The following is a 25070-nucleotide window of genomic DNA, read 5'->3' on the forward strand; positions in this document are numbered from 1 at the left end:
GGCTGCTGTGGTTTGTCTTTGGGTCCAGCAGAGGTGGAGGGTTGGTGTGCTCTTGCCTCTGGCCTGGCCTTCTTGGCAGGTGTGGTGCCACTCTCGTCCCTGCTGGTGTCCGATTGGGAGCCTGTGGTGGAGCAGAGGAGGGAAAGTGTTATTGATGGGTCAGCGGACATTGAGCAGGCATTGTGATGACTGCCATGAATTTGATGGATAGATGGTGCACTTTGTAGGCTGTGACATATAAGTTGTCTCCCTTTTGGGTGGGTTGAACATGCAGGAATGTGGCTGCCTGCTGTGGAGTGTGCATGCTGCATGTGTGCAGGGTGTAGGTCTTCTGCTGATGTGTTGCGTTAACCCTATAGGGCAACATTGCGATGCACATGTAAGTGGAATTCAGGGGGTTTCGCATGGCTAAATTAGAGGCACCTACCTGTGTCTCCTGATGTCGGGGCTCCTCTCTCCATTCCACCGAACCCCTCGATGCTCTCCATGCCGATCCTCGAGGCACATATCTCCTCCCATGGCTGCATCTTAATTGGGGAGTCTGCTCCTCTGCCAGTTGCCATGCTCATGTTGCGGTTGGCCGACAGTATGCTCCTTACTCGGAGCCGGAGATCTTCCCACCTTTTGCAGCACTGTTTTGAGGTGCGTGGGGTGGTTCCTACAGCGCTGACCCGTTGTGCTGCGAGTTCCCATACGGCCTTTTTGCGGGCTATGGCTGGTCTTGTCATTTCTGCGCAGAAGACGATGTCCGCCTTTTCCTGTAGCGTTTCAGCCAACATTGTTAGTTCCTCCCTGCTGAAGCGGTCCTGCCGCTGCCGATCGCAGGCTTTTTTAACAACTTTTGGCATTGTGGGGATGCGTGGATGTGGCTGTAGCTTTCTGCAAGGACTCGGGGTCAGATGTGCAGTGGTAGTGGAGGATTACAATGGATTGTGTTTTTAAAGATGGCCGCCGTGCTCTTTCCCGTTCCGCCGCGATGACGCTACTTCCGGTTCCGCTTACTAGCGGTCACCGCTAATTACGGTGACCGCTAATTACGGTCAGTGCTAAGATCGGTGGCCGGGATAGCGGTAGTGCACCTTACGCGGCATGCGATGCCGGTAGGTGCCGTTTTGGGGGCATTAACGCCATGGCCCTGTTTACATTACCGCCATGACGCAATGCTCGTGCCCGATGGGTCGTAATGTCCCGCTTTTTACGGCTTCAACCCAGCACGGAAACGTTAATTACGCCATGGCGGTAATGTACGTTACTTAGCGCCAGGGTCGTAATGAGGGCCTTAGTCTCAAAAAAAGGTCAGCCGACACATGTTTCGACCCATTGGTCTTTTTCAAGGCTATGAAGTTGGGTTTCTTGTACCCTGTCCTGGGTTCCCGGGAGCAGGACGTAGCCATGCCGTAATTTCACATCAAACAAAGGCCCAACAAGAGCCCAGCTGTAAAATTACAGGACTGGCCGCACCAAGCCAACAGGACCCCACAGGGGACAAGAAACCCAACTTCATAGCCTTGAAAAAGACCCACGGGTCGAAACACGCGTAGGCTGACCTTTTATTGAGACTAAGAGTCCACACTATAATACAAGACAAATTAAAAATCTTGCAACAGCACAAAACACAAAAACCGTGTGGAAAATTAAAATTATTTTCACCCAAAACGGAATCGCGAGTTAACCAGGGAAAACACCATTTTAGATATGAATCAAGACTGCCACCAGCTGCCCCTCCACCCTCACTCTAGACCCATTACGACATCTGCTACTCACCAGGATCTTTTCAGGTACAAGCGTCTGAACTTTGGTATCTCCTCTACCGCAGAAATCTTCCAGGAAACAATCTGGCGTATCCTGCTCCCCATTAGACAATCTTTCAACTATAGCGATGACATTTTGGTCTTTGGGCGCACACAGCTAGAGCACGACCAGGCTCTTACGCAAGTCTGCCATGCCCTCGTGGGACACTGGCCTCCTTCCCTGCCTTCCAAAAAATGGTTCTATATGGGTGCCAGGATTCTTTATTTGAGGGGGCTGTCAGTAGTGTAACACACCATCACACGGTCTCCTTCAAAATTTTGTGAGGGGCCCTTGAGAGTCCTGTTTACAAGAGACACACAAAAGGTGTGGGTAGAATAAGGGTCCCTGAAAAGTGGGTGCAGACCTCCATCGCGGGCTGCAGGGGTCCACAGAAGGCCAAGAGGCGGTAAGGGTCTAGGCATATGCTTTTTTGTATTCTGTGTACATGTCTGGAATATATACATATATATAATACCCAACGGACCTCATTATGAGGTTGGCAGTCCGGTAATAATGGAGCCAGTAAGGCAATACCGGCATCCATTACCGGGCCGTAGTATTACGACCCTATACGCCAGTCCTACCGACATCGACAAGGACCCGCTATGGCCGTGCACCACCGTACCCTCATGCGCGCGCGTCTGCGGGCGCCGTGCCCGTAATACCGGCATGCTGCGAGGAAGAGGACATCACGAGTCGCACGGACATGCACATACCAGTAAGAAAAAGCCACCATGATGCCCTCAATACCTGCATTGCAGATCACACATTAACGGAAACTGCTGTGCACCCAACTGCCACAAGTGCACACAATCAGCACAGGTGGGGGCAATGGAGCCAGGCCCTGCACAAAAGGAGCACACCCACACACCACACCCCTTCCAAGACCAAAATGATACCACTTGCCCTTGCCATACTGGAGCTGGAGCTGCTACTCTTTGAGCAGGCAGAACAACAGGCGACGCAGGAGGAGAAGGACGGTGAGACCGGCCCAGCATATGCCACCAGTGCAGGCATTTGTTCCCCGCAGACAGCCATCAATTCCACGTATAAGGGCCAATCCATTCGACTTAACCCCAGCACAGATCCACACCCTGTACATCCTGGACAGGAACACCATCACCACCATAGTGGAATTGATACAGGAAGACCTGGTCAGCCTGATCAACATCTGCACAGCCATCCCCCCTCTACTGAAGGTGGCATTTGTGCTCCACTTCCTGGCCACAGGCACCTACCAGCACACAGTGGGCCAAATGCATGGCATGTTGCAACAATGCTTCTCTGGTGTGCTAAACCAAGTGCTGGATGCACTACTAAAGCACGCAAGGGCCTACATATCCCTACCACGGACACCACAGGAGGAGAATGCCACCAAAATAGCATTTCATGCACTGGAAGACATGCCCAATGTAATTGGTGCCCTCGACTGCACCCACATAGAGTTGGTAGTCCCATATGCCATGGAGGTGGTGTACTGCAATCGAAAGCTATACCACTCCATCAATGTGCAAATGGTGTGTGATGCCAGCCAGATCATAACACATTGCTGTACCAGATACTCAGGATCCGTGCATGATGCCATGGTGCTGAAGAACTCCTCACTACCCCGCTACATGGAAGGAGACGTTGTAAGATGTGGCTGGCTGTTGGGTGAGTCTGCCCTCTGGGTCATGGGCGGAGAGGGTTTGGGGGGCACCATGCATACACAAGGGGAATGACCTCTGGGCCATGGGAGGAGACGTTGGGGGGGCCTACATGCATACGCAAGGGGAATGCCTTCTGGGCCATGGGAGGAGAGGGTTGGGGGGGCCTACATGCATACACATGTGTAGCATGCACACAATCAGCACAGGTGGAGAGGGTTGGGGGGGCCATAATGGACCTGGTCAATGCTTCGGGGTGGCTGGTGTTTCCAATGTCAAGGCCCCTAAGTCATGTACATCACCCAAGGCTAGCACCATGGATTGGCAAGCACTGTACAGGGCAGATAGTTGTGTAGATGTGGCTGCCATCGACGGGATAGTGCATGTGAACATGAACGATGTAGAGGCTGAGCTCCTATGGTAACTGCAGTATCCTTACACATACCTCCTTCTGCTCCCATGCAGGTGATGCTGGCTATCCCCTGAAGGCGTGGCTCCTCACCCCTGTCAGGAATCCTCAGAACGGCACGAAGAGGACTTCAATTGTGCACATACACGCACGTGTGTGGTCATTAAGCAGACCTTTGGCCTGTTGAAGACACGGTTTCGCTGCCTCAGCAGTTCGGGTGGCGCCCTCATTTATGGGCCTGAGAAGGTGGGCAAGATCATCATGGTATGTGCAATGCTGCATAACATGTGCATCCGGCGGAACATACCCCGGCCACCTGACATGGAGCTGCCCCCACCCAGTGAAGTAGAAGGAGAGGAAGGAGTAGATGTTGGACATCGGCCAGGATGAGATACACTTGAGGGACGCGCAGTGCGCCAATCGGTCATAGACCTATCATTCTGATGTACTAGGATGCAGAGGGTGCCGTGTATGTGGGACTCTGGGTACTGGGTGTGGGGGTATATGGGCATAGTGCACTATGAAGCAATACATTGACACACACCAAAGAAGCAATGTACACTTATGTGAGGTTTTTTACACAACAGGTGTATTCAAGTGATGGTTGTACAATATGATTTAACACTCCTCACCCCCAAACACCGCTCCTCCCTCCCCTTGACACAACCCCACACACCCATGCCCCCGCCCCCCAGTACTGCACCCCCTCCACCCTCCCCCTAACACCCCCTACAGACCCCCACCCCCCTACCCCCCACACACTCCCAGTACTACACCTCCCCTCCACCCTCCCTCTAACACCACAAGACATCAATGGCACAACATGTGTCCGGATGCGGTGCAAATCAAAATGTGCAGGGTGGCCCTGCTACTGTGGACCCCCCATCGGAGGTGGGGGTTGCATCTCTGAGTGCCGTGCGCTTCGCAGGGACCTGCGCACGGGGCTGGTCTGTGTGGAACTTGCTGGTGTGGTAGATGCAGATGAGGTAGATGGTTGTGTCCCCAAAGCCGCTGTTTGCAGCTGCTCCATACTGTCTGCAATCCTGGTGAGGATCTGGCCCAAAGCAGTGACTCCATCATGGACTTGCTTAGCATTACGGTTGATGGCCTTGATAACGGCTGCAGTGCTGTCACAGATTACACGGCGTGTTACCTCGTCTTCTGCAAGGTACTGTTTTACATAGCCATGCATCTCCTCCTGCCGGCCCTCCATCCTGGACAGACATCCTTCAAGGTCCCATATTGCAGTGTTGGTGGTGGATGCTGGGTTTGATGGTGTGTCTGCAGCCAATACGGGGCTGTGCAATGTTGGAGACCATTCTCCATGGCTGCCCTGTCCTACTGAATCCTGGTGAGAGGTGCCCTGTGGGGTGACCTGTGGGCTTGGGGTTCGACCTACAACCTCTGAGTGGAGGACTCCTGCATTGGTGTTGTCTTCAGGACCCCTTCCTCATCGCCACTATGCTGTGCCCATGCAGCCGTCTCCCCTATTGAGCTTGTGGCAGCGGACTGTGTGCCCTCATTCTCCATATCAGCATATGTGTACTCACACTGTGTGGGGTGTGTCTCCAGGGGTGCAGGGGCAGGTGTCTGCTGGTCCTGTGTAGGTGGCTGCGTGGGTGGTTGGGCACTGGTTGCTGTCTTGCGTGCCGATTGGACCATCCTTGTTCCCCTCGATGTTGATGGCCTGGTGTCATCATCTTGGCCCCTGGGCCTTTTGGCTGGTGTCATGGCTTGTGCACTTCCATCAGGTTCTTTGTGTCTACATCCGTACCTGTGGAGGACAGAGAGTGGCAGGGCATCAGTGATGGTGGTGCTTGCATCATGCATGCATTGGTCTTTGTGCAGTTGGCGCAATGTGATCAGTTGCCTGACTGCTTTTTGGGCTGGGTACGTGCAAGGTTAGGAGGTGAGTATTGCAATCCCCCAGGTGTTCACATTTTCACCATTGTGTCTGCTGTGGAGCCTACAGGTGTATTGTGTCTTGCGTGCTGTGTGACACGTGCAGGTCATCTGTGTGTCGGGTGTGTATTTGTGTATGGGAGCGGCATGCAGCATGCATTTGGATGTGATAGTGGTGGGTCCAGCATGTGGACAGGGATATGTCTATGTGTGTATGATGGGCCATGTCTTGGCTTTCATCGCTGTTACATTTGGTGGTCAACTGTGATGATTGGTTGTCAGGTGTTTGTAGGGACACTCACCTTCATCTGCCGATGATGGCAGTCCAAACTCTGCTCCACTGACTCCTTCAATGGACTCCACATCTATTAATGTGCTGCAAGTTTCCTCCCATCAAGCCAATTTGATGGGTGACTGAGGTCCGCCACCTGTTGCCAGCCCCTGGCTCTGATTGGCCGACAAGATATTCCTCACTCTCAGCCTCAGGTCATCCCAGTGCTTTTTGCAACTGTGCACTGTGCGTGCGGTGGTGCCAACTGCATTTACTTTCCTTGCCACTTCCTCCCAGATGGCCTTCTTTCTGAGCTGTGCTGGATGCCCGAGGTCACTGTAGAAAACCACATCTGCATTCCCTACAAGGTATTGGCAAGCATGTTCTGCTCCTCGTCCTTAAATCGTGGTTTCCGCAGACGGGCAGTGCCTTTCTGGGTAGCCTTTGACATTTTGTCTGTGGTCTGCTTGGAGTTTTGCCTGTGAAGGTCCAGTCTGTGGAAGATGGCAATGGATTGTGTTTTAAAAGATGGCCGCCAATGCATTTCCCGTTCCGGCGTGATAAAGTTACTTCCGGGTCCGGTAATAACGGGACCATTCATACCACTATGTTAATACTGGTACTGCTATTTGGGGGTTGCCGATGGCAGAGTTGTTATGTACGCATTTGATGATGCCGCTATCTGGGGGTTTGAGGGTCGTTATCGACATGCCGGTACGGCCATTACCGGCATGTAGGGGTGCGCGTGCTCGCACATTCATGATCAACCGCTGTTTGCGGGATCAATCCTACACGGACATGTTATTACCGGTATGCGGTAATGGGAGATTTTTAGCGCCATTCTCGTAATGAGGCCCAATGTAACATAATAGACCTACAATTTGTAGTTACACATAATCTTATAGCTAAGTAGTAATGGCGCCAACTAGCCAATACACTATCTCACTGTCCTTCCCAGAAAAAGTTAATCTTAAACTTACCAAAAGTTATTTTTAAAGGTGTACTTGTACCTCACCCGATAACCATTCTGTTCCTTATATGAAGTGCAACCCTGCCCCCAAGCCTATATAATTTGCAGCTCAGGATGATCATATAATTAACTAGCAATCACGTCAGAGTAAGCCGATTCACTGATTCTCTGTTTTTCCTACTCAAAGTTAATCTTAAACTTGCCAAACATCCTTCTTAAGACTGTTCATGCACCTCACCCCAAAACCATCCTGCTCATCACCTGAAGTCAATCCCTGTACTGCCCTAAGGCTCATCCATGCTAGATGACCCATTCTTGCTTCGAGGCCATTCTTAAACTGAGGTTCATCCCAGCTTCAATGCCTATCCCTTCTCTGTGGAACATCCCCAGTGCAAGGTATAGCCCTGGCCTAAAGCCCACCCCTCTACCCCCTGAAGCTGTTCTCTTCCCTGAGACCCATCTTGGTTTAGGAGTGAAGGCCCATTGTGCTATGATACCCATTCTCACTTTGAGACTAATCCCTGTTCTGAGGACCATAACCTCTCCAAGGCCCGTCCCTTCTAGGAATTCCATCCCCAGCCCAAGACGCAAGCTTGATGTGTGGCTCATCCGTGCTGCAAAATCCATGCTTTCACCGTGATCTATACCCACTCCGAGGCTTGTCCAACCCCAATGCCCATTCAGGCTATGAGGCCAATACCCACTCACTCCATAATCCATTTTCCGACCAAGGCCCATCACTGCTCAAAGCCCATATCTTCCCCAAAGCTCATTTCTAATCAAGGTCCATTGCTGCCCCTCACTGGGCACCGAATTGGGAAACAGGTAAAATGCTACATTGCTATTTTCGACACTAATACTTTAACATTTGTTTGCATTAATAAGAAAAACCCACCCCCAAAAAGGACACCATAATGATGTTAAAAGCCACCTCAGAGTTAAAATCCTGATTAAAGGTCTCCTAGATGTGGCCCAGTCATTGCTATGAAACATAACTCCTGGGTGACGTCTAACATCCTTCTAATGTATAGTTGAGGGTACATTATTCCATACAAAGTGTTACACAAATCCTGTGCGATAACACTGCTCGTTTGCATATGTATGACTGATGGATGTACCTTTATAGGTTGGTGGTATAGTGGTGGTTTTCGTCTTTTTCTCACTTCCAAGCTCGTACACATCAGCCTTGATTTCTGTTACCAGATCGACTATGGTGATAATATCACCATTGGAGAATGACAGGTCACTCAATGACTCTGAAAGACAGTAAATGGCAATTTTACAAATGCTGCCTTCACTTTGTTCTACCATCAGATAGCTGCACTACTCCCACAGGATTCACACAACCCATGTTTGCTTGAGAAGAAAACCCTAATGTCATTATTGGCAATGTTTCACTCACTTGGCACTTTATCAAGGCAATGCAATTTTAGTACGACTTACCGGGACATCCTCAAGCAGCCAGTTGGATTAATTTTGGAGCTTGCTAGTTTAGGTAGCCTTATTGAAAGAAATTCATACCCATTAAATAATCAAGCATCAGGGTACACCAATATTCTTACAAGCATTTGGACTGACCACAAGAACTCAGATGAAATCTAAAACATTACCAGATAAATCTCACCTGAAGGCTATATGCTAACTGGAATTGCTGAAGAATATGGTAAACTAGAAAGATGAAAATTAAGCCAACTGCCACTATGAAGGTTTTACTTTAAACTATCCAGAAAATATTGTAGCCTTGATAAAGCACACAGGTGCGAAACAAGTGCCATGTATCAGCAGACGCCTTAAATCAACAGGCAGATACCTAAGAGCATTTGTATATGTCATTGTTACACGTCGAAAAGCATTTGCAAAGGTCATTTATAAGACAAAGGTTTTATAACAAAGTATATTTTGAGAAGTAAAACATTTTGTTAGTTTCCAGTAACTATGCAAAGATTGACAATAATTACTTAGATATGACAGGAGCGTTGTACAATATAAGAGTATTTAGGTATTAGTAGTTAGCCACAGACTTTGGACTTGGCATTACCCTGTATATTTAGCTCCAAGTGCCTACGTTCCGAATAATATATTAAAATGTAATCAGGAGTTTAAATCCTTTTGAAGGAAGAGTGCAACGTTTTAGATTTATTAATTGCCATGGCGCAAATTACTCGCCCAATATTAGGTTTAACCAACATTAATGTATTCAAGAGGCCGCCAGCACACGTTTTGCACTGGCACATCTGCCCTGAAAAATGTGCAGGTCACATTTGCGAATGAGGCAACCTGTGCTTTCCTTGCAATCTCGCTACTCAAGAAAGCCTATTTGATGTGCTTTTGTGGAGTTGTGCGATTCTTTGGCCTTTGTGGCTTTCATTGCACACCTTTTCATTGTACATGATACATACATACTGTGACAAAGTCTCTCATTACGAGTTGGGCAGTGCGATAAAAAGTGGCAGTAATACAGCAGTAATACCGTATACGGTCACATTACCCCACCACCCAACTATGAGTTTGGTGACAAGGTGGAGGAAAAACCTCCAGCAAGAAGCTGGAGGTAATTCCTCCGTCTTCCTGCCCAGATTTGGCCAAATCGGCTGTATTACCGGAGGAGAAATTACAGCAAGCGGTAATGCCACCAAAATCCCCCCTGGAGTCCTATGGACTACAATTAATAGGGACTAACACTGCTTACCACCACTTGCAGTATGTCAGTAATTTGCTATACGGCAGTAATACTGCCGGACCAAGTGGCAGTAACTGTAATTCCGTTTCGTGGTATCTTGGAGGATTTACTGCTGAGATACCACCAACTTATAATGATGCCGTTTAAAGACCCCTGCCATTCCTTGGGGATCAACAGTGGGCTGATCAAAAAAGGGGCGGCCCCAAACTATTTGATACTGGACCCAGAGGATGTATACAGGGTCTCCACAAACCACTCCAACTAGCTCCACAGACCAAGGCAGGTAGCAATCACATAAACCTGGAACGCATCAAAGCCAGCAGCAAGTGGGGAAATATTTTTTTTTTAACTCCGCAACAACGCTGATAGAAACATTTGCAATTAGGAGTCATGCTCACGCTGAGCAGGGTGGTCGGGGGTATTGCACAGATTCCAAATTGCATGTAAACAAAATGAAAATGTCTTGCATTGTACTTGATGAAGGGATAATCAACAAATCAAATGTTCCCGCTCCAGGTAACGTCGCGAGAATTTCAAGGTTGCAACTCTCATGCTACTATGAAGTCAGAAATTCACAAGGCAGGCTCACTGCCTTTTCTAGAGCTCTTTCTGACTTGTAATTCACATGCTCAACAACAGAAGAGCCTAGGGCGAATCAGGCACTGGGAACAGCTTCCTGCTGGAGGAATGGCGTCCTCGTCCATACCGTGCACTGTTCAAAAATTCAAAATAACAACAGAACTTGAAATAAGGTTGGACGATCTCCCTTACAGCCCACATGACTCTAATCACATTACCCAATCAAAAAACGGCCAATCCAACTGAGCTCAGTTGCAACCAATACCCTTAGGGACCACTGAGGGGGAGGGGGACCACCCTATTAGAAAGCAGCCAGTTCAGTCTGCCAAGGCGGGATGTTTGAGAAGGAGGTGGAGGGAGGCTTTTAGTGAAGACTGTCAAATTTGAGGTGTACTGGGAATATGGCAGGAGAGACCTGGAGGTTGGAGGTGGAAGATTGAAGAAGTTTGAGGGAGACAGTGTACCAACTGGAAGATGGAATTGAAGGATGGAAGGAGAATAGTTTGGAATTTGGAGGATAGTATTCATGGGTGTAATTGTAGGGGGCACATGGGGGTTTGTCCCCCCCCAACTTTCATGGCACACCCTTTTGTCCCCATTCATTTGGCTGGGGCACCTTTTTTTCAGATGTTATGTCCCCCCCCCAACATTTTCGCAAAGTTACTCCACTGATAGTATTCATATTAGACATAGGGTGGTGTATGTGATCCGCACGTTACACCCAACACATTGGAAAGTGGTCCTGCTACAGTGATTGACTCACAACAAAACATTCCGCCTCATGTAATATTCCTGTAATTAAACCATTTTTATAAAGGCTGGTGAACCCTCTGATGACACAGCAATAAATAGTTAGGTTACATATCTTATAATAACCTAATACATTTATTCCAATTCTCTCAGAGTAAAAAATAATAATACCATTTCAAGAATTAAATACGAACTATGATTCGGTTAATGCTTTGGTGCACCTATATAATAATATTAGCAGCCAAATAAAAGATATAATTCTGCTTTTGAAAATCAAGACTTTTAACGCCAAACATATAGGTAATGTTATGGTTCAATGAAGAGCTCTTCATTTAAAAGACCTATATAAGAAGGTTGGTACACAGCTGGAGGTGAAATCCCTGCCTGGATAACTGTCATTCCCGAAAAGGTGCATGTGCTAAACATAAAAGAGCGACTCTGGAGGCTAAACATAAATACTCAGCCAAAAGAATTGACCAAGCAGCTAATTCATCAAAGGCTCTGTTCACAATTTTAGAGGAACACAGAAACCTGTCCCACAAAGTTAATAATGACCATGCTACTACTGAATGGTGCAATGATTTACAATCCATTTTCATAAACAACTAATTTGCTACATAATGCTTCCAAGCATAGTCAGAAAGCTTCCTCCCCCCTATTTTTATTTAAAGAGTTGTCTCCGACAGATGCAAAAGAAATCCTGAGCTTAAACCCTGCTAATTGTCCAGGGCATCCATGCCAATCTCAAATAGTAAAGGACTGTGCAGAGGTATTGTCTAGTAAAGTGTTGCATATTATGAATTCCCAAATGTCTAAAAGATTCATGGATCACAACCCTCTCGAAGAAGCCCTCACTGGACCAGAATGTCTTCAGCAATTATGGACCCATCAGAAACGTCCCTTTTCGCTTAAAAATCATGGATAAGGCGGCAAAAATACAGCTCCAAGAATATCTTGAATCTAATCTCATACTGGGAGATACGCAATCTGACTTCCACTGAGGGAGAAATTCAGAAGGGGCGCTACTCGACATCAAGAATACTTTCTTGGAAATATATGATGAGGGGGACATAGGGATCTTGATGTTGGTGGATTTGTCAGCAACAGTCCACACACTTGATCAGCAGGTTTTAATAAAAATCCTGAAGGAGGTTGCTTCAGTCTTGGATCTGGTGGGCCTCTGGTTCAAAGCCTCATAGGCTGATAGGACCTGTCGTACAGCCCTATATTTATACCCTGCGACTTTCACCAGTGCTGTGCTATAATTTAAGGATTGTGCATTTATCCTTTGTTAGTCAACATCAATGTAAACCTTTGCATGACCTTCTGGTGGATTTAGACTTGGATTTTCAAAATTACGCCAACAATACCCAAATAGTATTTCACTTGAAGGGATCCACACAGGATAGTGTTAGTCTTATCCAACATACTTTTCAAAGCATCTCAAACTGGATGGCTGCTAACTAAGATTCCTCCCAAACCCATGAAATGGAAAGAAATGCCCTCCCTTGGAATTATGTCTGGCTAACTCTCCTATCAAAATTGCAGATGAAGTGAAACCGTTAGGCTTAATTCTGGATAAGACGCTGCCAAATTAGTACTTTTATTAGCTCTACTAATTATAATCCAATGGTCCTTACACAACTCAGCCCGTTATTGTCAGAAAAACCATTGTGCCACGCTGGTCAGAGCCATCATTGCATCTAAGATTGATTATTGCAAGTGTCTACATTGGCTGAACTAAACAAGAGATCCAACGACTCCTGGGGCCTCAAGATGAGTTCAGCAGTGTGGTAAAAAAGTGGTGATAATTCCATTACCACCACTTTTTTTGGCAGTAACAGAATTATTGCTGTTTTTACTGCATCGCCAAATTCCGAGTTCGGCAGAGAAGTGGAAGATTTACCTGCAGCAGTAAACTGGCGGTAAATCCTCCACTTAATCTCCACAAATTGGTGGAATTGCTGCAGCAGAATTACTGCTTGCGGTAATTCTGCCAAAATCTCCTTGGATCCTAAAAATGGGTATTTACACCGCCCTGCCATGACTTGAAATACTGTGGTAAATCCGCAGGATCAAGTGGGGTAGTAATCAAGTTGGTGTTATTTCGGCAGTTATACTGCCGAAATACCGCAAAACTCATATTGGGGCCCCAGGTCCTTAAAAACACAGCAGCTTGTATACTTGCTAAGAGACAAAGATAGGATCATATATTCCCAGTTTGAAAGCATCTTCACTATCTTCCTGTTAATGCCATGATAGCGTTCAAACTACTGGTGATGGTCTATAGAGCAATACATGGCTCTACCACGAGCTATGTAAAAAAAAATATATATTAATTCAGTTGGCAACTTCAAGAGTTTTGTGATCCTCTAACAATTGAAGTTGTACATTCCCATATTCCAGAATGTTAGAGCTTTTGGAGGATATAGCACTGTTTTGGGTGATACCTCGTGGAATAGTCCCCCCCCCTCTTAGAGAAATTTATAATCTTTTCTCTTTCGGAAAAAAGTAAAAACATTTCTCTTTGACTCACAACCTTACTGTGTTAATGTGTATTCCTATTTGTATTACTTTCTGTTAATTTCGGATGGTCTTCGGAGCACTGAGAACCCGTCAGGTCGTTGTGCCTGCCAACTACCCGTATTTTGTACAGACTAGAATAGAATAGATTAACCAACAATCTATCTTTACCCAAGATCCGCTGCCTGCAAATCTAGGTACTGGGCAGGTCCCAACTTCCCACCACCCCTGGAAATGCCTCAGGATTCACTTCTGCAACCGAGCCAGGAGAGGGTGGGTACGTGGGCCTACAGGGTCACATGTTTTAGTGTTTCCTCGCAGCACTTTGATTGAGGCTGTAGCCACATATGCTCCTGAGTGGCTGTCCTCATTGGGCCCATTCGGATCTCATGGAGAACCTCCCTTTCCCTTTCAATGTCACCAACCTCTTGCATTTCCCCGTGATGGGCAAAGGTAAGGAACTGAAAATGTGAGCGCAGTTCAGGAGGCGATCTTGTGCCATGGTAAGCCTGCACCCCAAAAAGTATGTACTCTGCATTATGCAATGACTTGTTATTCCTCAGACTTACCGCATGCACTTGTAACGTACCACATATTTCGAACCCTTTTCTGGTGAAGTAAACCCAGGAAAGCCTATAGCAACCTCATTGGTTAACAATGCAACAGGTTTTCATTACAGTAACATTCTCCGCATGCAACACTCTTTCAGGCATGAGCAACATCTGTGCTGCATCTGCTGTCCATGAAGCTACTTCCCCAGTGAATTATTGGATTTACTTCTATTACGTTTCCGCTCTGAGCGCGAAAACAGCATTGAGTCATCGTTTCTCCTGGAGTGGTTGGCCTCCAAAAGTCTAAACCTCGGAGCCATTGCCTCCGGGTGGCACTTCAAGTGAAATATCACATCTGAGAGAGGGAATTCTTTAGCACCACTGATTCATGCACTATATGTCAAAATCCTAATTAGGAAATGAATGGATTTTAAATCGGTGAGTCGCATCTTCTAAGACATCCCTTGCTTTCCCCTGTTTCTGCTTGATCAGCCATCTGTCCCTTACCGAGTAAATGATTCCGCTGAATACACCTGGGAGTTTCTGTGCCATTCCAGTGTTCAAAATCCATTCAAATCCCCCACTCCTGACACTTGGCTCTTAGACCTTGTGGATGAGTGTTTCTCACGCTAATTACACCACCGTGGAGACGCGTAATCTCGCAAGAGCAGGCACGGCCCGATCTCGCGAGATTGAGAAAGGCAGCCCATGCGAAGAGTGGTGCACTTGTGGCATTCACTGAGGGGAACATGGGGAAGGGGGGGGGCTCACTCCAGCTCCAGGACAGCTATACAATAAATCAAGACTCATGCATATTACAATGCTTTATTAAGTACTGTATGCCTTTTGATGGAGTCTAACAATAAAGATCTGTGCATCAAACCTCTTTATCAGTGCTTCTTTTAAAGTGCAGAACACAATATAATTGGCGATTAGGGACAGGATACCCTACACTTTGTAACAAGAACATAATGCAAGGAGCAACACCTCTACCACTTTTTCTGCTGATGCCAGTTAGGCCAGAAATATTGTGGCCCCATATGTCGAAGCAGTGGACAGATTAGACTACACGTCAGGGAGAAAGAAGGAGATGTTATTCGATGCCATTGATGTAGAAGGACAAAGAATCTTCACAGGCTGGTTGAATCCAGAACCAAATGAGGATGGGTAAGATGATGGATATACAATAGCGATAAGGAGTGTAGAGAAGAGTTTTTCCAACTAAGAAAACATAATATTGCACAGAATAAGGTTCTATTCAAGAAATCAAGAAATCACAGAACCAGTTGATGTTATGTTATGTTATATGTTCTTATAAAGTGCACGTATTCCCTAGGGCATCTTGGCACTGAGCAGAGGTGGGAGGCCCGGAACAGATAAATTGAAGGGAGATCATCAGAAGAAAAGGGTCTTCAGGGCACGCCGGAAGGCCAGATGGTTGGAGGTCACACACAGTGCCCAAGGCAATAGGTTCCAGGCAGTGGCGGCAGCCACAGAGAAGTCACGGCCGCCAGTCCCGCTCCGTCTAACATGGGGCACAGATAATAGTAAGGCAGCCTGGGACTGGAGGGGGCGAGCAGGAACATAAGGGACAAATTATTCTTGAAAATATTCAGCTCGTAGTTTATAGAAAGCATGATGCACCAGGCACATGGATTTAAACAAAATTCGCTTTTCAATCGGCAGCCAGTGCAGTTGTTTCAGGAGCGGAGACATATGCGTGCATCCTGGGGGGCGCAGGACCACTCTGGCCGCCGCATTCTGAAGCATTTGAATGCAGTAGATTAGGTAGCATGGTTGGCCGAGGTATAATGAGTTACAGTAATCAACTGTCCTGAGAACCAACACTGCTACCACTGGGGCATGAAAGTGACCAGGAATGAAGGGAAGAACCTTCCGCAGGATGCGCAACTTAAAGTGGGCAGATTTGCAGCTGCACCCACCTGCTTGGTTATAGCCAAGGGCGATGAGAACTTTACCCCCAGGTTTCTCACTACGGGGGACAGAGAGGGGAAGAGGCCAAAAGAAACAGGCCAAAAATCGGGGGTGCAGTAAATGAGCGGACTAGTTGTTCCCACCACAAGGACCTCTGTTTTGCTGCCATTGAGTTTTATAGAGTTATTTGCCATCCAGGCGCCCAAGTCCTCTCGGCAGCTCTTCAGCCGAATTGCCGTCTCAGGTCGAGAGAGATCTAGGTGGACCAGGATCTGTGTATCGTCTGCATAGGAATAAAAACGGAAACGATGGGACATGACAAGAAGAAGAAGAGGGCGAATATAGATGTTAAAAAGAATTGGCGAGAGTGCAGATCCCTGTGGAACTTCACAGAACAGTGAAATGGGTTCAGAGCAGAAAGGTGGCAGGAAAACTGACTGGGACCGGTCAACCAGTAAGGCTGTGAACCAGTTCAGCACCTGCCCTCCAAGGCCCACGCTCAACAGAGGGGAGATCAGGATAGGAGGATCTTCTGTGTCGAACGCGCCCAACTAGGCGGGTGAGGTCATCAAAAACAGAGTTCAGAACAGATTCGTTTCCGCTCCCTTGTCTGAAACCAGACTGAAAGATATCAAAAACCCCAGACGTTTCCATAAAGGATGACAGGAGGGGAGAGACCAAAGCCTCAAGGACCTTCATCAAAGATGTAAGAAGGGAAATGGGACGAAAAGTTGCCAGAGTCCAGAGAATGCTTCTTCACTAACGAAGCACACAGGCATGCTTCAGGGAGCAAGGAATGAACCCCTCTTTGAAGGATAGATTCACTGCCAAGGTGATATGGGTGATCAGATCTGTAGAGATATTTTTAAGCACATCCAATGGAATAGAATCTGCAGGCGACGCTGATTTAAGACCATGGATAACTTTGGAGGTGTCCTGATCAGAAAAGACAGGAAAGGAGAGCCATGGAGTTTTTACAATAGGCGGCTCGGAGGTAGTGTGCTTGGACACAGCCCAGGCAGGGTTATCTCTGATGTCCTTGCAGATAGCAGCAATTTTCGAGTGAAAGAAGGAAGAAAGGGAATCGCAAAGAGCTTGTAAGGGCTCAATAGAGACCCCTGTCTTAGTCTGGGTAGAGAGGGATTGCACTAGCTCAAAAAGTGCTTTGGGCCTATTCACCGCATGCTCACTTTTTTCAATACAAAAAGGTTTGTTTGTCATCAAGATTGCTTTTTGATAGACAGTTAGAGCATGGCGAAAAACAGTTCTATTGGCAGCCATGTAACCTTCCTTACATAGTTTGGCTTACACAGTTTTGGCTGGCGCTAACTGATAAGCCACCACCAGGAAGGACGTGCCTAATGTCTCTAGTGTGCAGCATTATGTGACGAGCACAATGTGAGAGAAGAGAAGCTGACAACACAGGATTTTCCATCTTGCGCCAGTCCCTTTTCAGACTGGTTAGCTTAGGGGGGCACTTAGCGGGCCCTGGGGTGGAGATATTAAAAGAAATCAAAAAGTGATCGGACCAGATGACTGGCAAAATAGAAGTAATAGTGATCACTGACTTAGGGGCATAGAAAAAGTCTAACATGTTACCCAACTGATGTGTAGGTTCATGGATACATTTTGGGAGGTCAAGGTCCAACATTAAAGAGTGAACGTTTTCAACCTGACTAGCAGTATTAGAGTTAGCAGGTAGATTGAAATCGGCTACCACCCAAAGACTGGGATGGGTAACCTGAAGTGCAGATGCAAAATCAGGAAAGGCAGTGTGGAAGGAAGCATCACCTCCAGGGGGCGATAGACCAATAGGACAGAGACTGTGTATATAGCAGAAATGGAGACAGTGGCTAGTAGACATTCCATCTTCAATAAGTACTCTGGTACAGAGCATATGACTTTATAGGATGATTTATACATGATTCCTGTAGCTGGATGGAAGAGCTTTCACAATGGAAGGGCCAGAGGAGTCGCTCAGCCAGGTCTCAGTTTGAAACAAAAGGTCCAGCTGGGAAGTGGTCATGAGGTCATGGCAGTCTGGGGCGTGCGCGACCAAGGAATGAATAATAAGCAGGCCACAGTGGAGCAACCCTGAGCTAGATGTAGAAGAAACAGATTGGTCTTTATTGGTTCTAGATGAAGAGGATGTAATGGAGGCTTTAAGAAAACCTGTGTGCCAGTTAGTATCAGGGGTTGCCATGGATAGGAGAGCTTGGCGATCAAACATGCCAGAAGGAACCCCCTGCACACCCTTCGCACGGACAGGCACAGACGGGCTTGCCTTAAGCATGCCTTTGGCGTGCTGACGGCGTGCCCGCTGCGCTGACGGTAGGCTCTGCACATAAATGGAGTGTGGAGGGAGGGGAGGCTAAGGCCTGCCTCCTCAGAGATACAGAAAGAGGACTGTCCGTACGAGCGGTGTCCTGAAGAGCAGCTCCACGAGGGAGAGTAAATAAATTTAGTAGCAACACAGCAGTCACTTAATAAGCACTGTTAAAACATGGTTTAAAACGCAATTTCAAGCAGCAGAAATAAGATCACAGACACACAAGTAGAGTGGCTTTAAAATTACTAACTCCTGGAGCAGCCTCACCTCTCATGTCATCAGTTTAGGAGAAAATGGTTGCCTTATGTGAGTTTGGTACCAGCACTGAGAATATGATCAGAAACATGCAGACGGTACACACTAACAGCAAAACGATACAGGACAAATTGATAGTGGCAAACAAACACATTGGATAATGCGATTCAAATAGCTATGTCAGCAAATGAAAGCACATAAGGCACAAAGAAATCTCAGAAACCCAGCTGGGATGTTACGTTCATGCATTACAAATCAAAAGAAGAACAAGAGCGTACAATGACAGTAGAGAAGGCGCAGAAAGAAGGAAACAAACGCAGAGATGTCTCTGATGTGCTAGCCTATAACACCTGGTCAATGACAGACATTTTGCTACCAGAGGTAGAAAATGTATGAACTGTGGTTGGATAGACTACTTCGCCAAGATTACAGGATGGAATGAAACAAGATATTAGCAGTAGATGTCTGTAGTAAAAGGACTACTGATGGTCCGTCAGAAGAAGATCACCCCAGAATATTGATGGTGAGCCCAGAAAAACAGACAAGAGAAAAGCGTCACTGTATGACAAAGAGTGACTGTGGCGAAAGAAGAGTAATGTCTGATTCAGGATTGCAGCTAACCACAGTCCCAGTGGACACATACAAACAGATGTTAGGGAAACAAGATATCACTGTAAGAACAAATAGTTACCAACATTTTGGTGGCAGCAGTGTGAGCCTGCTAAGTTGCACAAGATGCTGGTGAGAATACAAGGAGAGAAAAGCCAGAACAAAGGTATACTTTTCAAAAACAGGTCCTGTGGTATTGGGATGGGACAACAATGCGATATTAGACATACAGTTGGCCCCCAAAGACAGTGGATCGAGTATTGGCAATAAAGAGTGAAAGAAACATCTTTTCCAACAATTAATTTTCAGAACTATTTTCTGAATCGCTGGGCTGTGTTAAACAGTATGCACACAGAATTCAGATGAAATCAGATGCGGATCCGTGAACACAGAGTTTGCCCAGTACCAGAGACAGCCTGATGAGCATTACATGAGCAGTTGAAGAAAGTTATATGGAGTCATCATAAAACCAGTAAAATCTTTTGAATGGCTAAGCCCATTGGTCCTCATTAAGGAACTGCACTCAGAGTACCAGAGAATCTCCGATGACCTTTGCTTCCGGAAGCAAGAGGTTACCACAGATAGTTATCACCTTCCCAGTTTCAACAAATTGATATTAATGATGAAAGACACCAAATGATTTTCTCAACTAGGTATAAGAAAAACATATCCCTGTACTGAACTGCACAAACAGTCGAGACCATTTATGGAATTTAACACTCCATTAGGGACATACCAGTTTACACGCATGCCATTTAGCCTATCATCGGCAGCCACCTTGTTTGAAAGAATGATCGATTCTCTACTGGGAATCGAGTGGCATTGGGAGCATATTGTCTTTTCAGGATGATGTCCTGGTGTATGCTGAGGACTAAAACACATGACAGAGTTTTGAGAGAAGTCTTGGAGAAACTACAGAGTGTAGGAATGAAATTAAAACACTAAAAATACAAAATCAAAACAAAAAGAAGCAGAGTATCTGGGATATACCATTTCACCCAAAGGGATCAGAACGAAGGAGAATCTGCTGCGTGGCATTATCAATTATACAGCACTGAAAAATACAGATGAACAATTTTCTTTTCTTGGTATGGTGGAATACTATCCCAAGTTTGTTCTCCAATTCTCAATCTCTACTGTGAATATGAGAAGCTTGTTGAAAAAGGGAGCAAACTTCACATGGTCAGTCAGGAAGTAAAAGTCAAAGGAGTAAAAAATAAGATAGTAGATGTGCCATGCCTCAAACCATTTCATTCAAAGTGGAAGACCTACCTCATAACTGATGCCAGTGCATATGGAATAGGGGCAACATGAACACAGAAGTAAGGGGACACAGAACATATAGTGGCCTTTGCATTGAAATCCTTGTCTGATTTGGAGAGAAACTACTTGTGGGATATTTTACCCATGCCAATGCGCCCCACTGCTCCCCTTTGCCAATGGGGGAAGAATCAGCCAAAAATGGATGCGCTAACCCGTGTGCGCGCCATATCTGCAAAACTGCGCATTGGTTCATAAATCACAAAATGCTGCATACCCCTGCCACACACAGTCAAAGTTGGTGTCAAAACAGAACTCACTGCAGGAGAATGCCAATGGGTGCTGTTACATGTCACATGAAGCAAGGTTGCAGAAGTGGGCTAAAAACCGAAAATGCCCTTTAAAATGTAGCTTCCCAACCAATTGCAACCTTCAAAGTGCTGTTTTGATGCTAAATTCAGTCATTTTCCAAGTGAACCTTGAAATGAAAAGTGTGCTGAAACCACAGATTATCCAGTGCAGTCAGAAGAACCCAGGCCTCACTGACTAACAGCAGCTAAGAAATGAAACACCAGTCCAGCAACAGTTTGTTTTCAGTTACACAGGAAAAATCTGGATAAAAGTGGCAACATATCAATTTGAGCTGGGCAGAGAAAACTCCAAGCATAAGCTGAATACTTACTTCCAGATTGAAAACAATTTCCAGCACTCAAAGACAGAATAATGCTGAGTTGAATGTGTGTGTGCTGCATAAGAAAATGATATGTAAAAACCCAGTTTAAATGTATTTCTTTTCCCTGAAGAAATTGCAAAATTTGCCTATTTAACAGCATGTTTGTGAAGGGCTTAATTCTGTAAATGTCCAAATCCCTTCTAAACTGTGCTTATTTTTATATGTTTTAAATGAAAGACCTAAAGTGCATTTTAAAATAACCCAGTTTGGAGTTAAGTAAATACCTAATTCTGACTTGACAGTGCCCAGCCTGGGAAAAATGACACTTCAGTTGCCACTCCCTTGCTACAGGAAGCCTTAATGGATGCTGGAGGCTCCCGCATATTGACAACAAAGAGCTCATCAGACTTTCATCTCTGGCCTAGTCAACGACAACGGCAGGCTGCCTACTGATCTTTACAGGGGAGCTTCCCTCTCAAGGAAGAGGACACACCTCCCTGAGCAAAGGGATGGGACAGCTATTGCCTGTTGAAAGGAAAGTTACAAAAAAAACTGCCCAGAACCTTTGGTGTTTACATACTTATTTGTGATTAAGTTTGAAACTCTTTAACTGTGCAACCTGAAGGAGGACAAATCTAAAAATTGGTAGATGGTAATCTAATTTAGGCCCTTGCTTTGAAGACATTAATGAACACTGTACTACCTAAGGAACCTAAGTTACAGGAAAACCCTAATTGTAGCAAAACTATTAATGCTGCAAGTCTGATATTATATACCCATGTGCTAGTGATGATTGTGCAGATATGTACTGAATTAGAAATCATTAGTCCAAACTGTTATGATTAAAAATGATAAAATTCCACAGAATGACAAAGTCAGCACCCACAGAGATGGGGAATGAATGTAAAAATAACCCTTCAAATATGTAATGTATGTGTCCAATTTTATTAGGGGACATAATTTTAGAAATGTACATTTGTGCAAAAGTTAAGTTTTGGTCAAAATCAATGTGGGAGTTCCTAAATCCCATCATAAAGATGACAGCTCTTTCTAACTGCCAACCAGAACAAGGCAAGTGCCTTTTGCCACTCACAGCCGTGGGCGAGTGGTTTGAAATTCTGCCCATACCATAAACTTTGTGATAAACTTTGTGATGTCACTTGGTAAGATAAATATAGGAATTTCACCACACATAGGGACACACTGCTTCCTTACCACATCCTAATTTCCCCGCAGCACTTTGTTCCTGACTTCATCTTGTTCCTGACTTCTTCATCTTGTTCCAGACTTCTTTGCAAAAACCAAGGCCACGTATTTGCTGAACTCTTTTTAGCTAGGCCCAAATTCAATCATCTCAAACTTAAGGGAATTTAATTCTGATCCAGCCTGGCTTGCTACCATCACGCTAATCTACCATGTCCAGTGACCAGAAGGGCCAATCCATTCCAAATCCAGTAGTGGTGCCACTCCAATTGACCTGAACCGCCACTGATCATCCTGCCAGAGGTGCCCCGCTGCCGGTAGACCCGATCCGATGACCAGAACCCTGATGGTCCAATCTTAATTACGGTGGACTGTAAGTATCAACAGGAATAATAGTAACCCATATTACATTGTCTTGTCTTATCCCAATCTCAACCTATCCCATCTTTAACTTCAGAACCCTAACATTGTCAGAACCATTCTTGTGCTGATTTTTCCCATTTTTTTCAATTAAACCATAAACCATTAGGGATTTGGATTAAATAAAGTAATTCCCATACCGAACGGAAACCAAAGTATCACACGTGAACAGTAACAAGCGGCCGTGCGTAACTGTGGAGATTCACGGGTGGCATTCTCTTTTTCATAGTCATTAATATAGTTTACTTAATCTATCATTTTTAAAACCGAATTTCTGCTTTTCTCTGCTCAATTCTTTTCAAAAACACCTCTCACTAAAACTTCCATAACTTCTTCAGTTTTATAGATAGAAACGTAATTTCAACTCTCAGTTACACCTAAGACCCTTAGCTACATCCACACAAATAAACATCATCACGCATCATGGAACAGTGTATTTGACCCATTTTTTTATCAAAAAACGCATAGTGAAATTTTGCCACGAATTTACATTTTTCAAAAGTTTCTCACATGTCTTTGTCCCATTCAAAGTGTTTCTTAAACTCCCATCCTGATCTAAAGTGTGTACTGTTGTTTATCTTGTAGCCCATGTGTGTTAGGACCTGTTTAGTGTTGCTCCCATAAGAATTTTGATTAATTTAAGCATTTTTCCACACTTTTGCATTGTTTCACAAAGCCATTTTCACCTGTCATTTTAAAAGTGTCAATTTCCAAAACGGTTTCCTCTCTTGTTTGGCGAGGGAAGATTGCATTCAAAGGGCCTCATCACGAGTTGGGCTGTAGCCCTTAAATGCGGTGGTAAACGTATTACAGACGCATTTAAGAGCTGGTCCTATCACGAGTGGGCGCTAAATCGACTGTTTTACCTCCAGCTTTTTTCTGGAGGTGAAAATCCCTGTTTTTGGCTGTATTACAGCCGGCTGTATTAGCCTGCATAATTAGCGCCGAAAATTCCCCATTGGATCCAATGGACCCAATCAGGAATGGGGATTTACCGTTAAGGCCCAACTCGTGATCCGGTGGTAATACCACCGGACTGCTCGGTGTTAGGGCTATTACAGTCGGCTGTATTACAGCCGGGAATACAGCCCAACTCGTGATGAGGCCCAGAGTCTTTCATTCCTGAATACCTGCCGCTTAATGACATCTGTGTAGGATTGCTCATTTGTGCCTGAAGAACTTTGCAGGGGGAAATATTAACCTAAATGCTATCGGTACACAAACCAAAACTGTTCTTTACCCAGTGTTTTCTAAATGTATGTGTGATTTGAATATTAAATAAATAAACAAATATTTACTTTTACCAACTAGCCTGATTCCTGGTCCACTGTAACCTGGGGGTATTTTGAGACGGGTGTGATATGAGTGGTATGCCACTCAGAATATTGAACCTTTAGACATAATAAATAAGTATTTCATTGCACACTACATGCTAGGCGAGACACGGGTGTGTGCCTGATTGAAATCCTTAACAGATGTTGGGGGCTAATGCCGTGATTCTGAGTTCGAGATACCACCTGTGACCGTCTAACACAGCATACTAGCCTGCAGGGTACAAATACCTTGCTGGGTTGATGTACTCTGCTACACTGTACAAGCACCTCTCAAAATAAATACTCAAAAAATCGGGCTTGTTTATAAAAGTAAATTAACCCTGAAATAAGACATAAGGAAATTGATATTTCCAAAATGGCAATCCCAGTAGAGATTAATATGGCTAGGGAACACCTGCTGCACAAACTGTTTGTCAGGGGTGAGTGGCCCGAACAAAACGAACAGGTATGGCTGCAGGAAATCAAAGAACAGGTCACTGCCATAGACCTAGATAAATGGCAGGACAAGGGCCCATTACACCAAGCGATTAGTGAACTGTACATGGCCCCAAAACTAAAAGAGGAGCAGTGTAAAATTGCCAAAGTAGCGGCCTACCTGTACCTCCACATAGGAATAATACAGGAAAAGCATGCAGAAAACATAGATGTGGCAAAGAAGCAAGTGGAAACACTAGAGAAAATCCAAACTAATCTGGACTCTGCTAAGCAAAGGCTTCAGAAGAGCCAAGAATCAGAGACAGAAGCTAGGCAGTACTTGACAAAAAAAGGAAGATCTGGCTCTCCTACAGCAAGAGTAGGCAGAGCTAGACACCCAAATATAGATACTGCAAGAGGAATGTCAGGAAAGGGTTGACTCTTACAACAGAGTCAACCGAAACTGGTGCACCAATTAAATTACAATAGAGTCTGCGCAGAACAGATAGTCACCTTACCGAACCACATAGAATCCTTGAAAGAGGAAAATAATAAATGTATCATTA

At 45.6% G+C, this 25070-nt stretch overlaps 1 protein-coding gene across 1 annotated transcript in view; it reads right to left on the reverse strand.

Annotated features, from left to right (window-relative positions):
* The window catches only part of LOC138497352 (protein THEMIS3-like), a 371532-nt gene that overhangs the window by 306507 nt on the left and 39955 nt on the right, over positions 1–25070 (reverse strand). Inside the window, exon 2 of the mRNA XM_069620751.1 lies at positions 8108–8245. Coding sequence (XP_069476852.1) covers positions 8108–8245 — 138 coding nt within the window. The remainder of the gene's footprint in view (positions 1–8107; positions 8246–25070) is intronic.

The sequence above is a fragment of the Ambystoma mexicanum genome, chromosome 5q, assembly GCF_040938575.1.
Source record: "Ambystoma mexicanum isolate Mex_15411 chromosome 5q, UKY_AmexF1_1, whole genome shotgun sequence".
NCBI classification, from domain to species: domain Eukaryota; kingdom Metazoa; phylum Chordata; class Amphibia; order Caudata; family Ambystomatidae; genus Ambystoma; species Ambystoma mexicanum.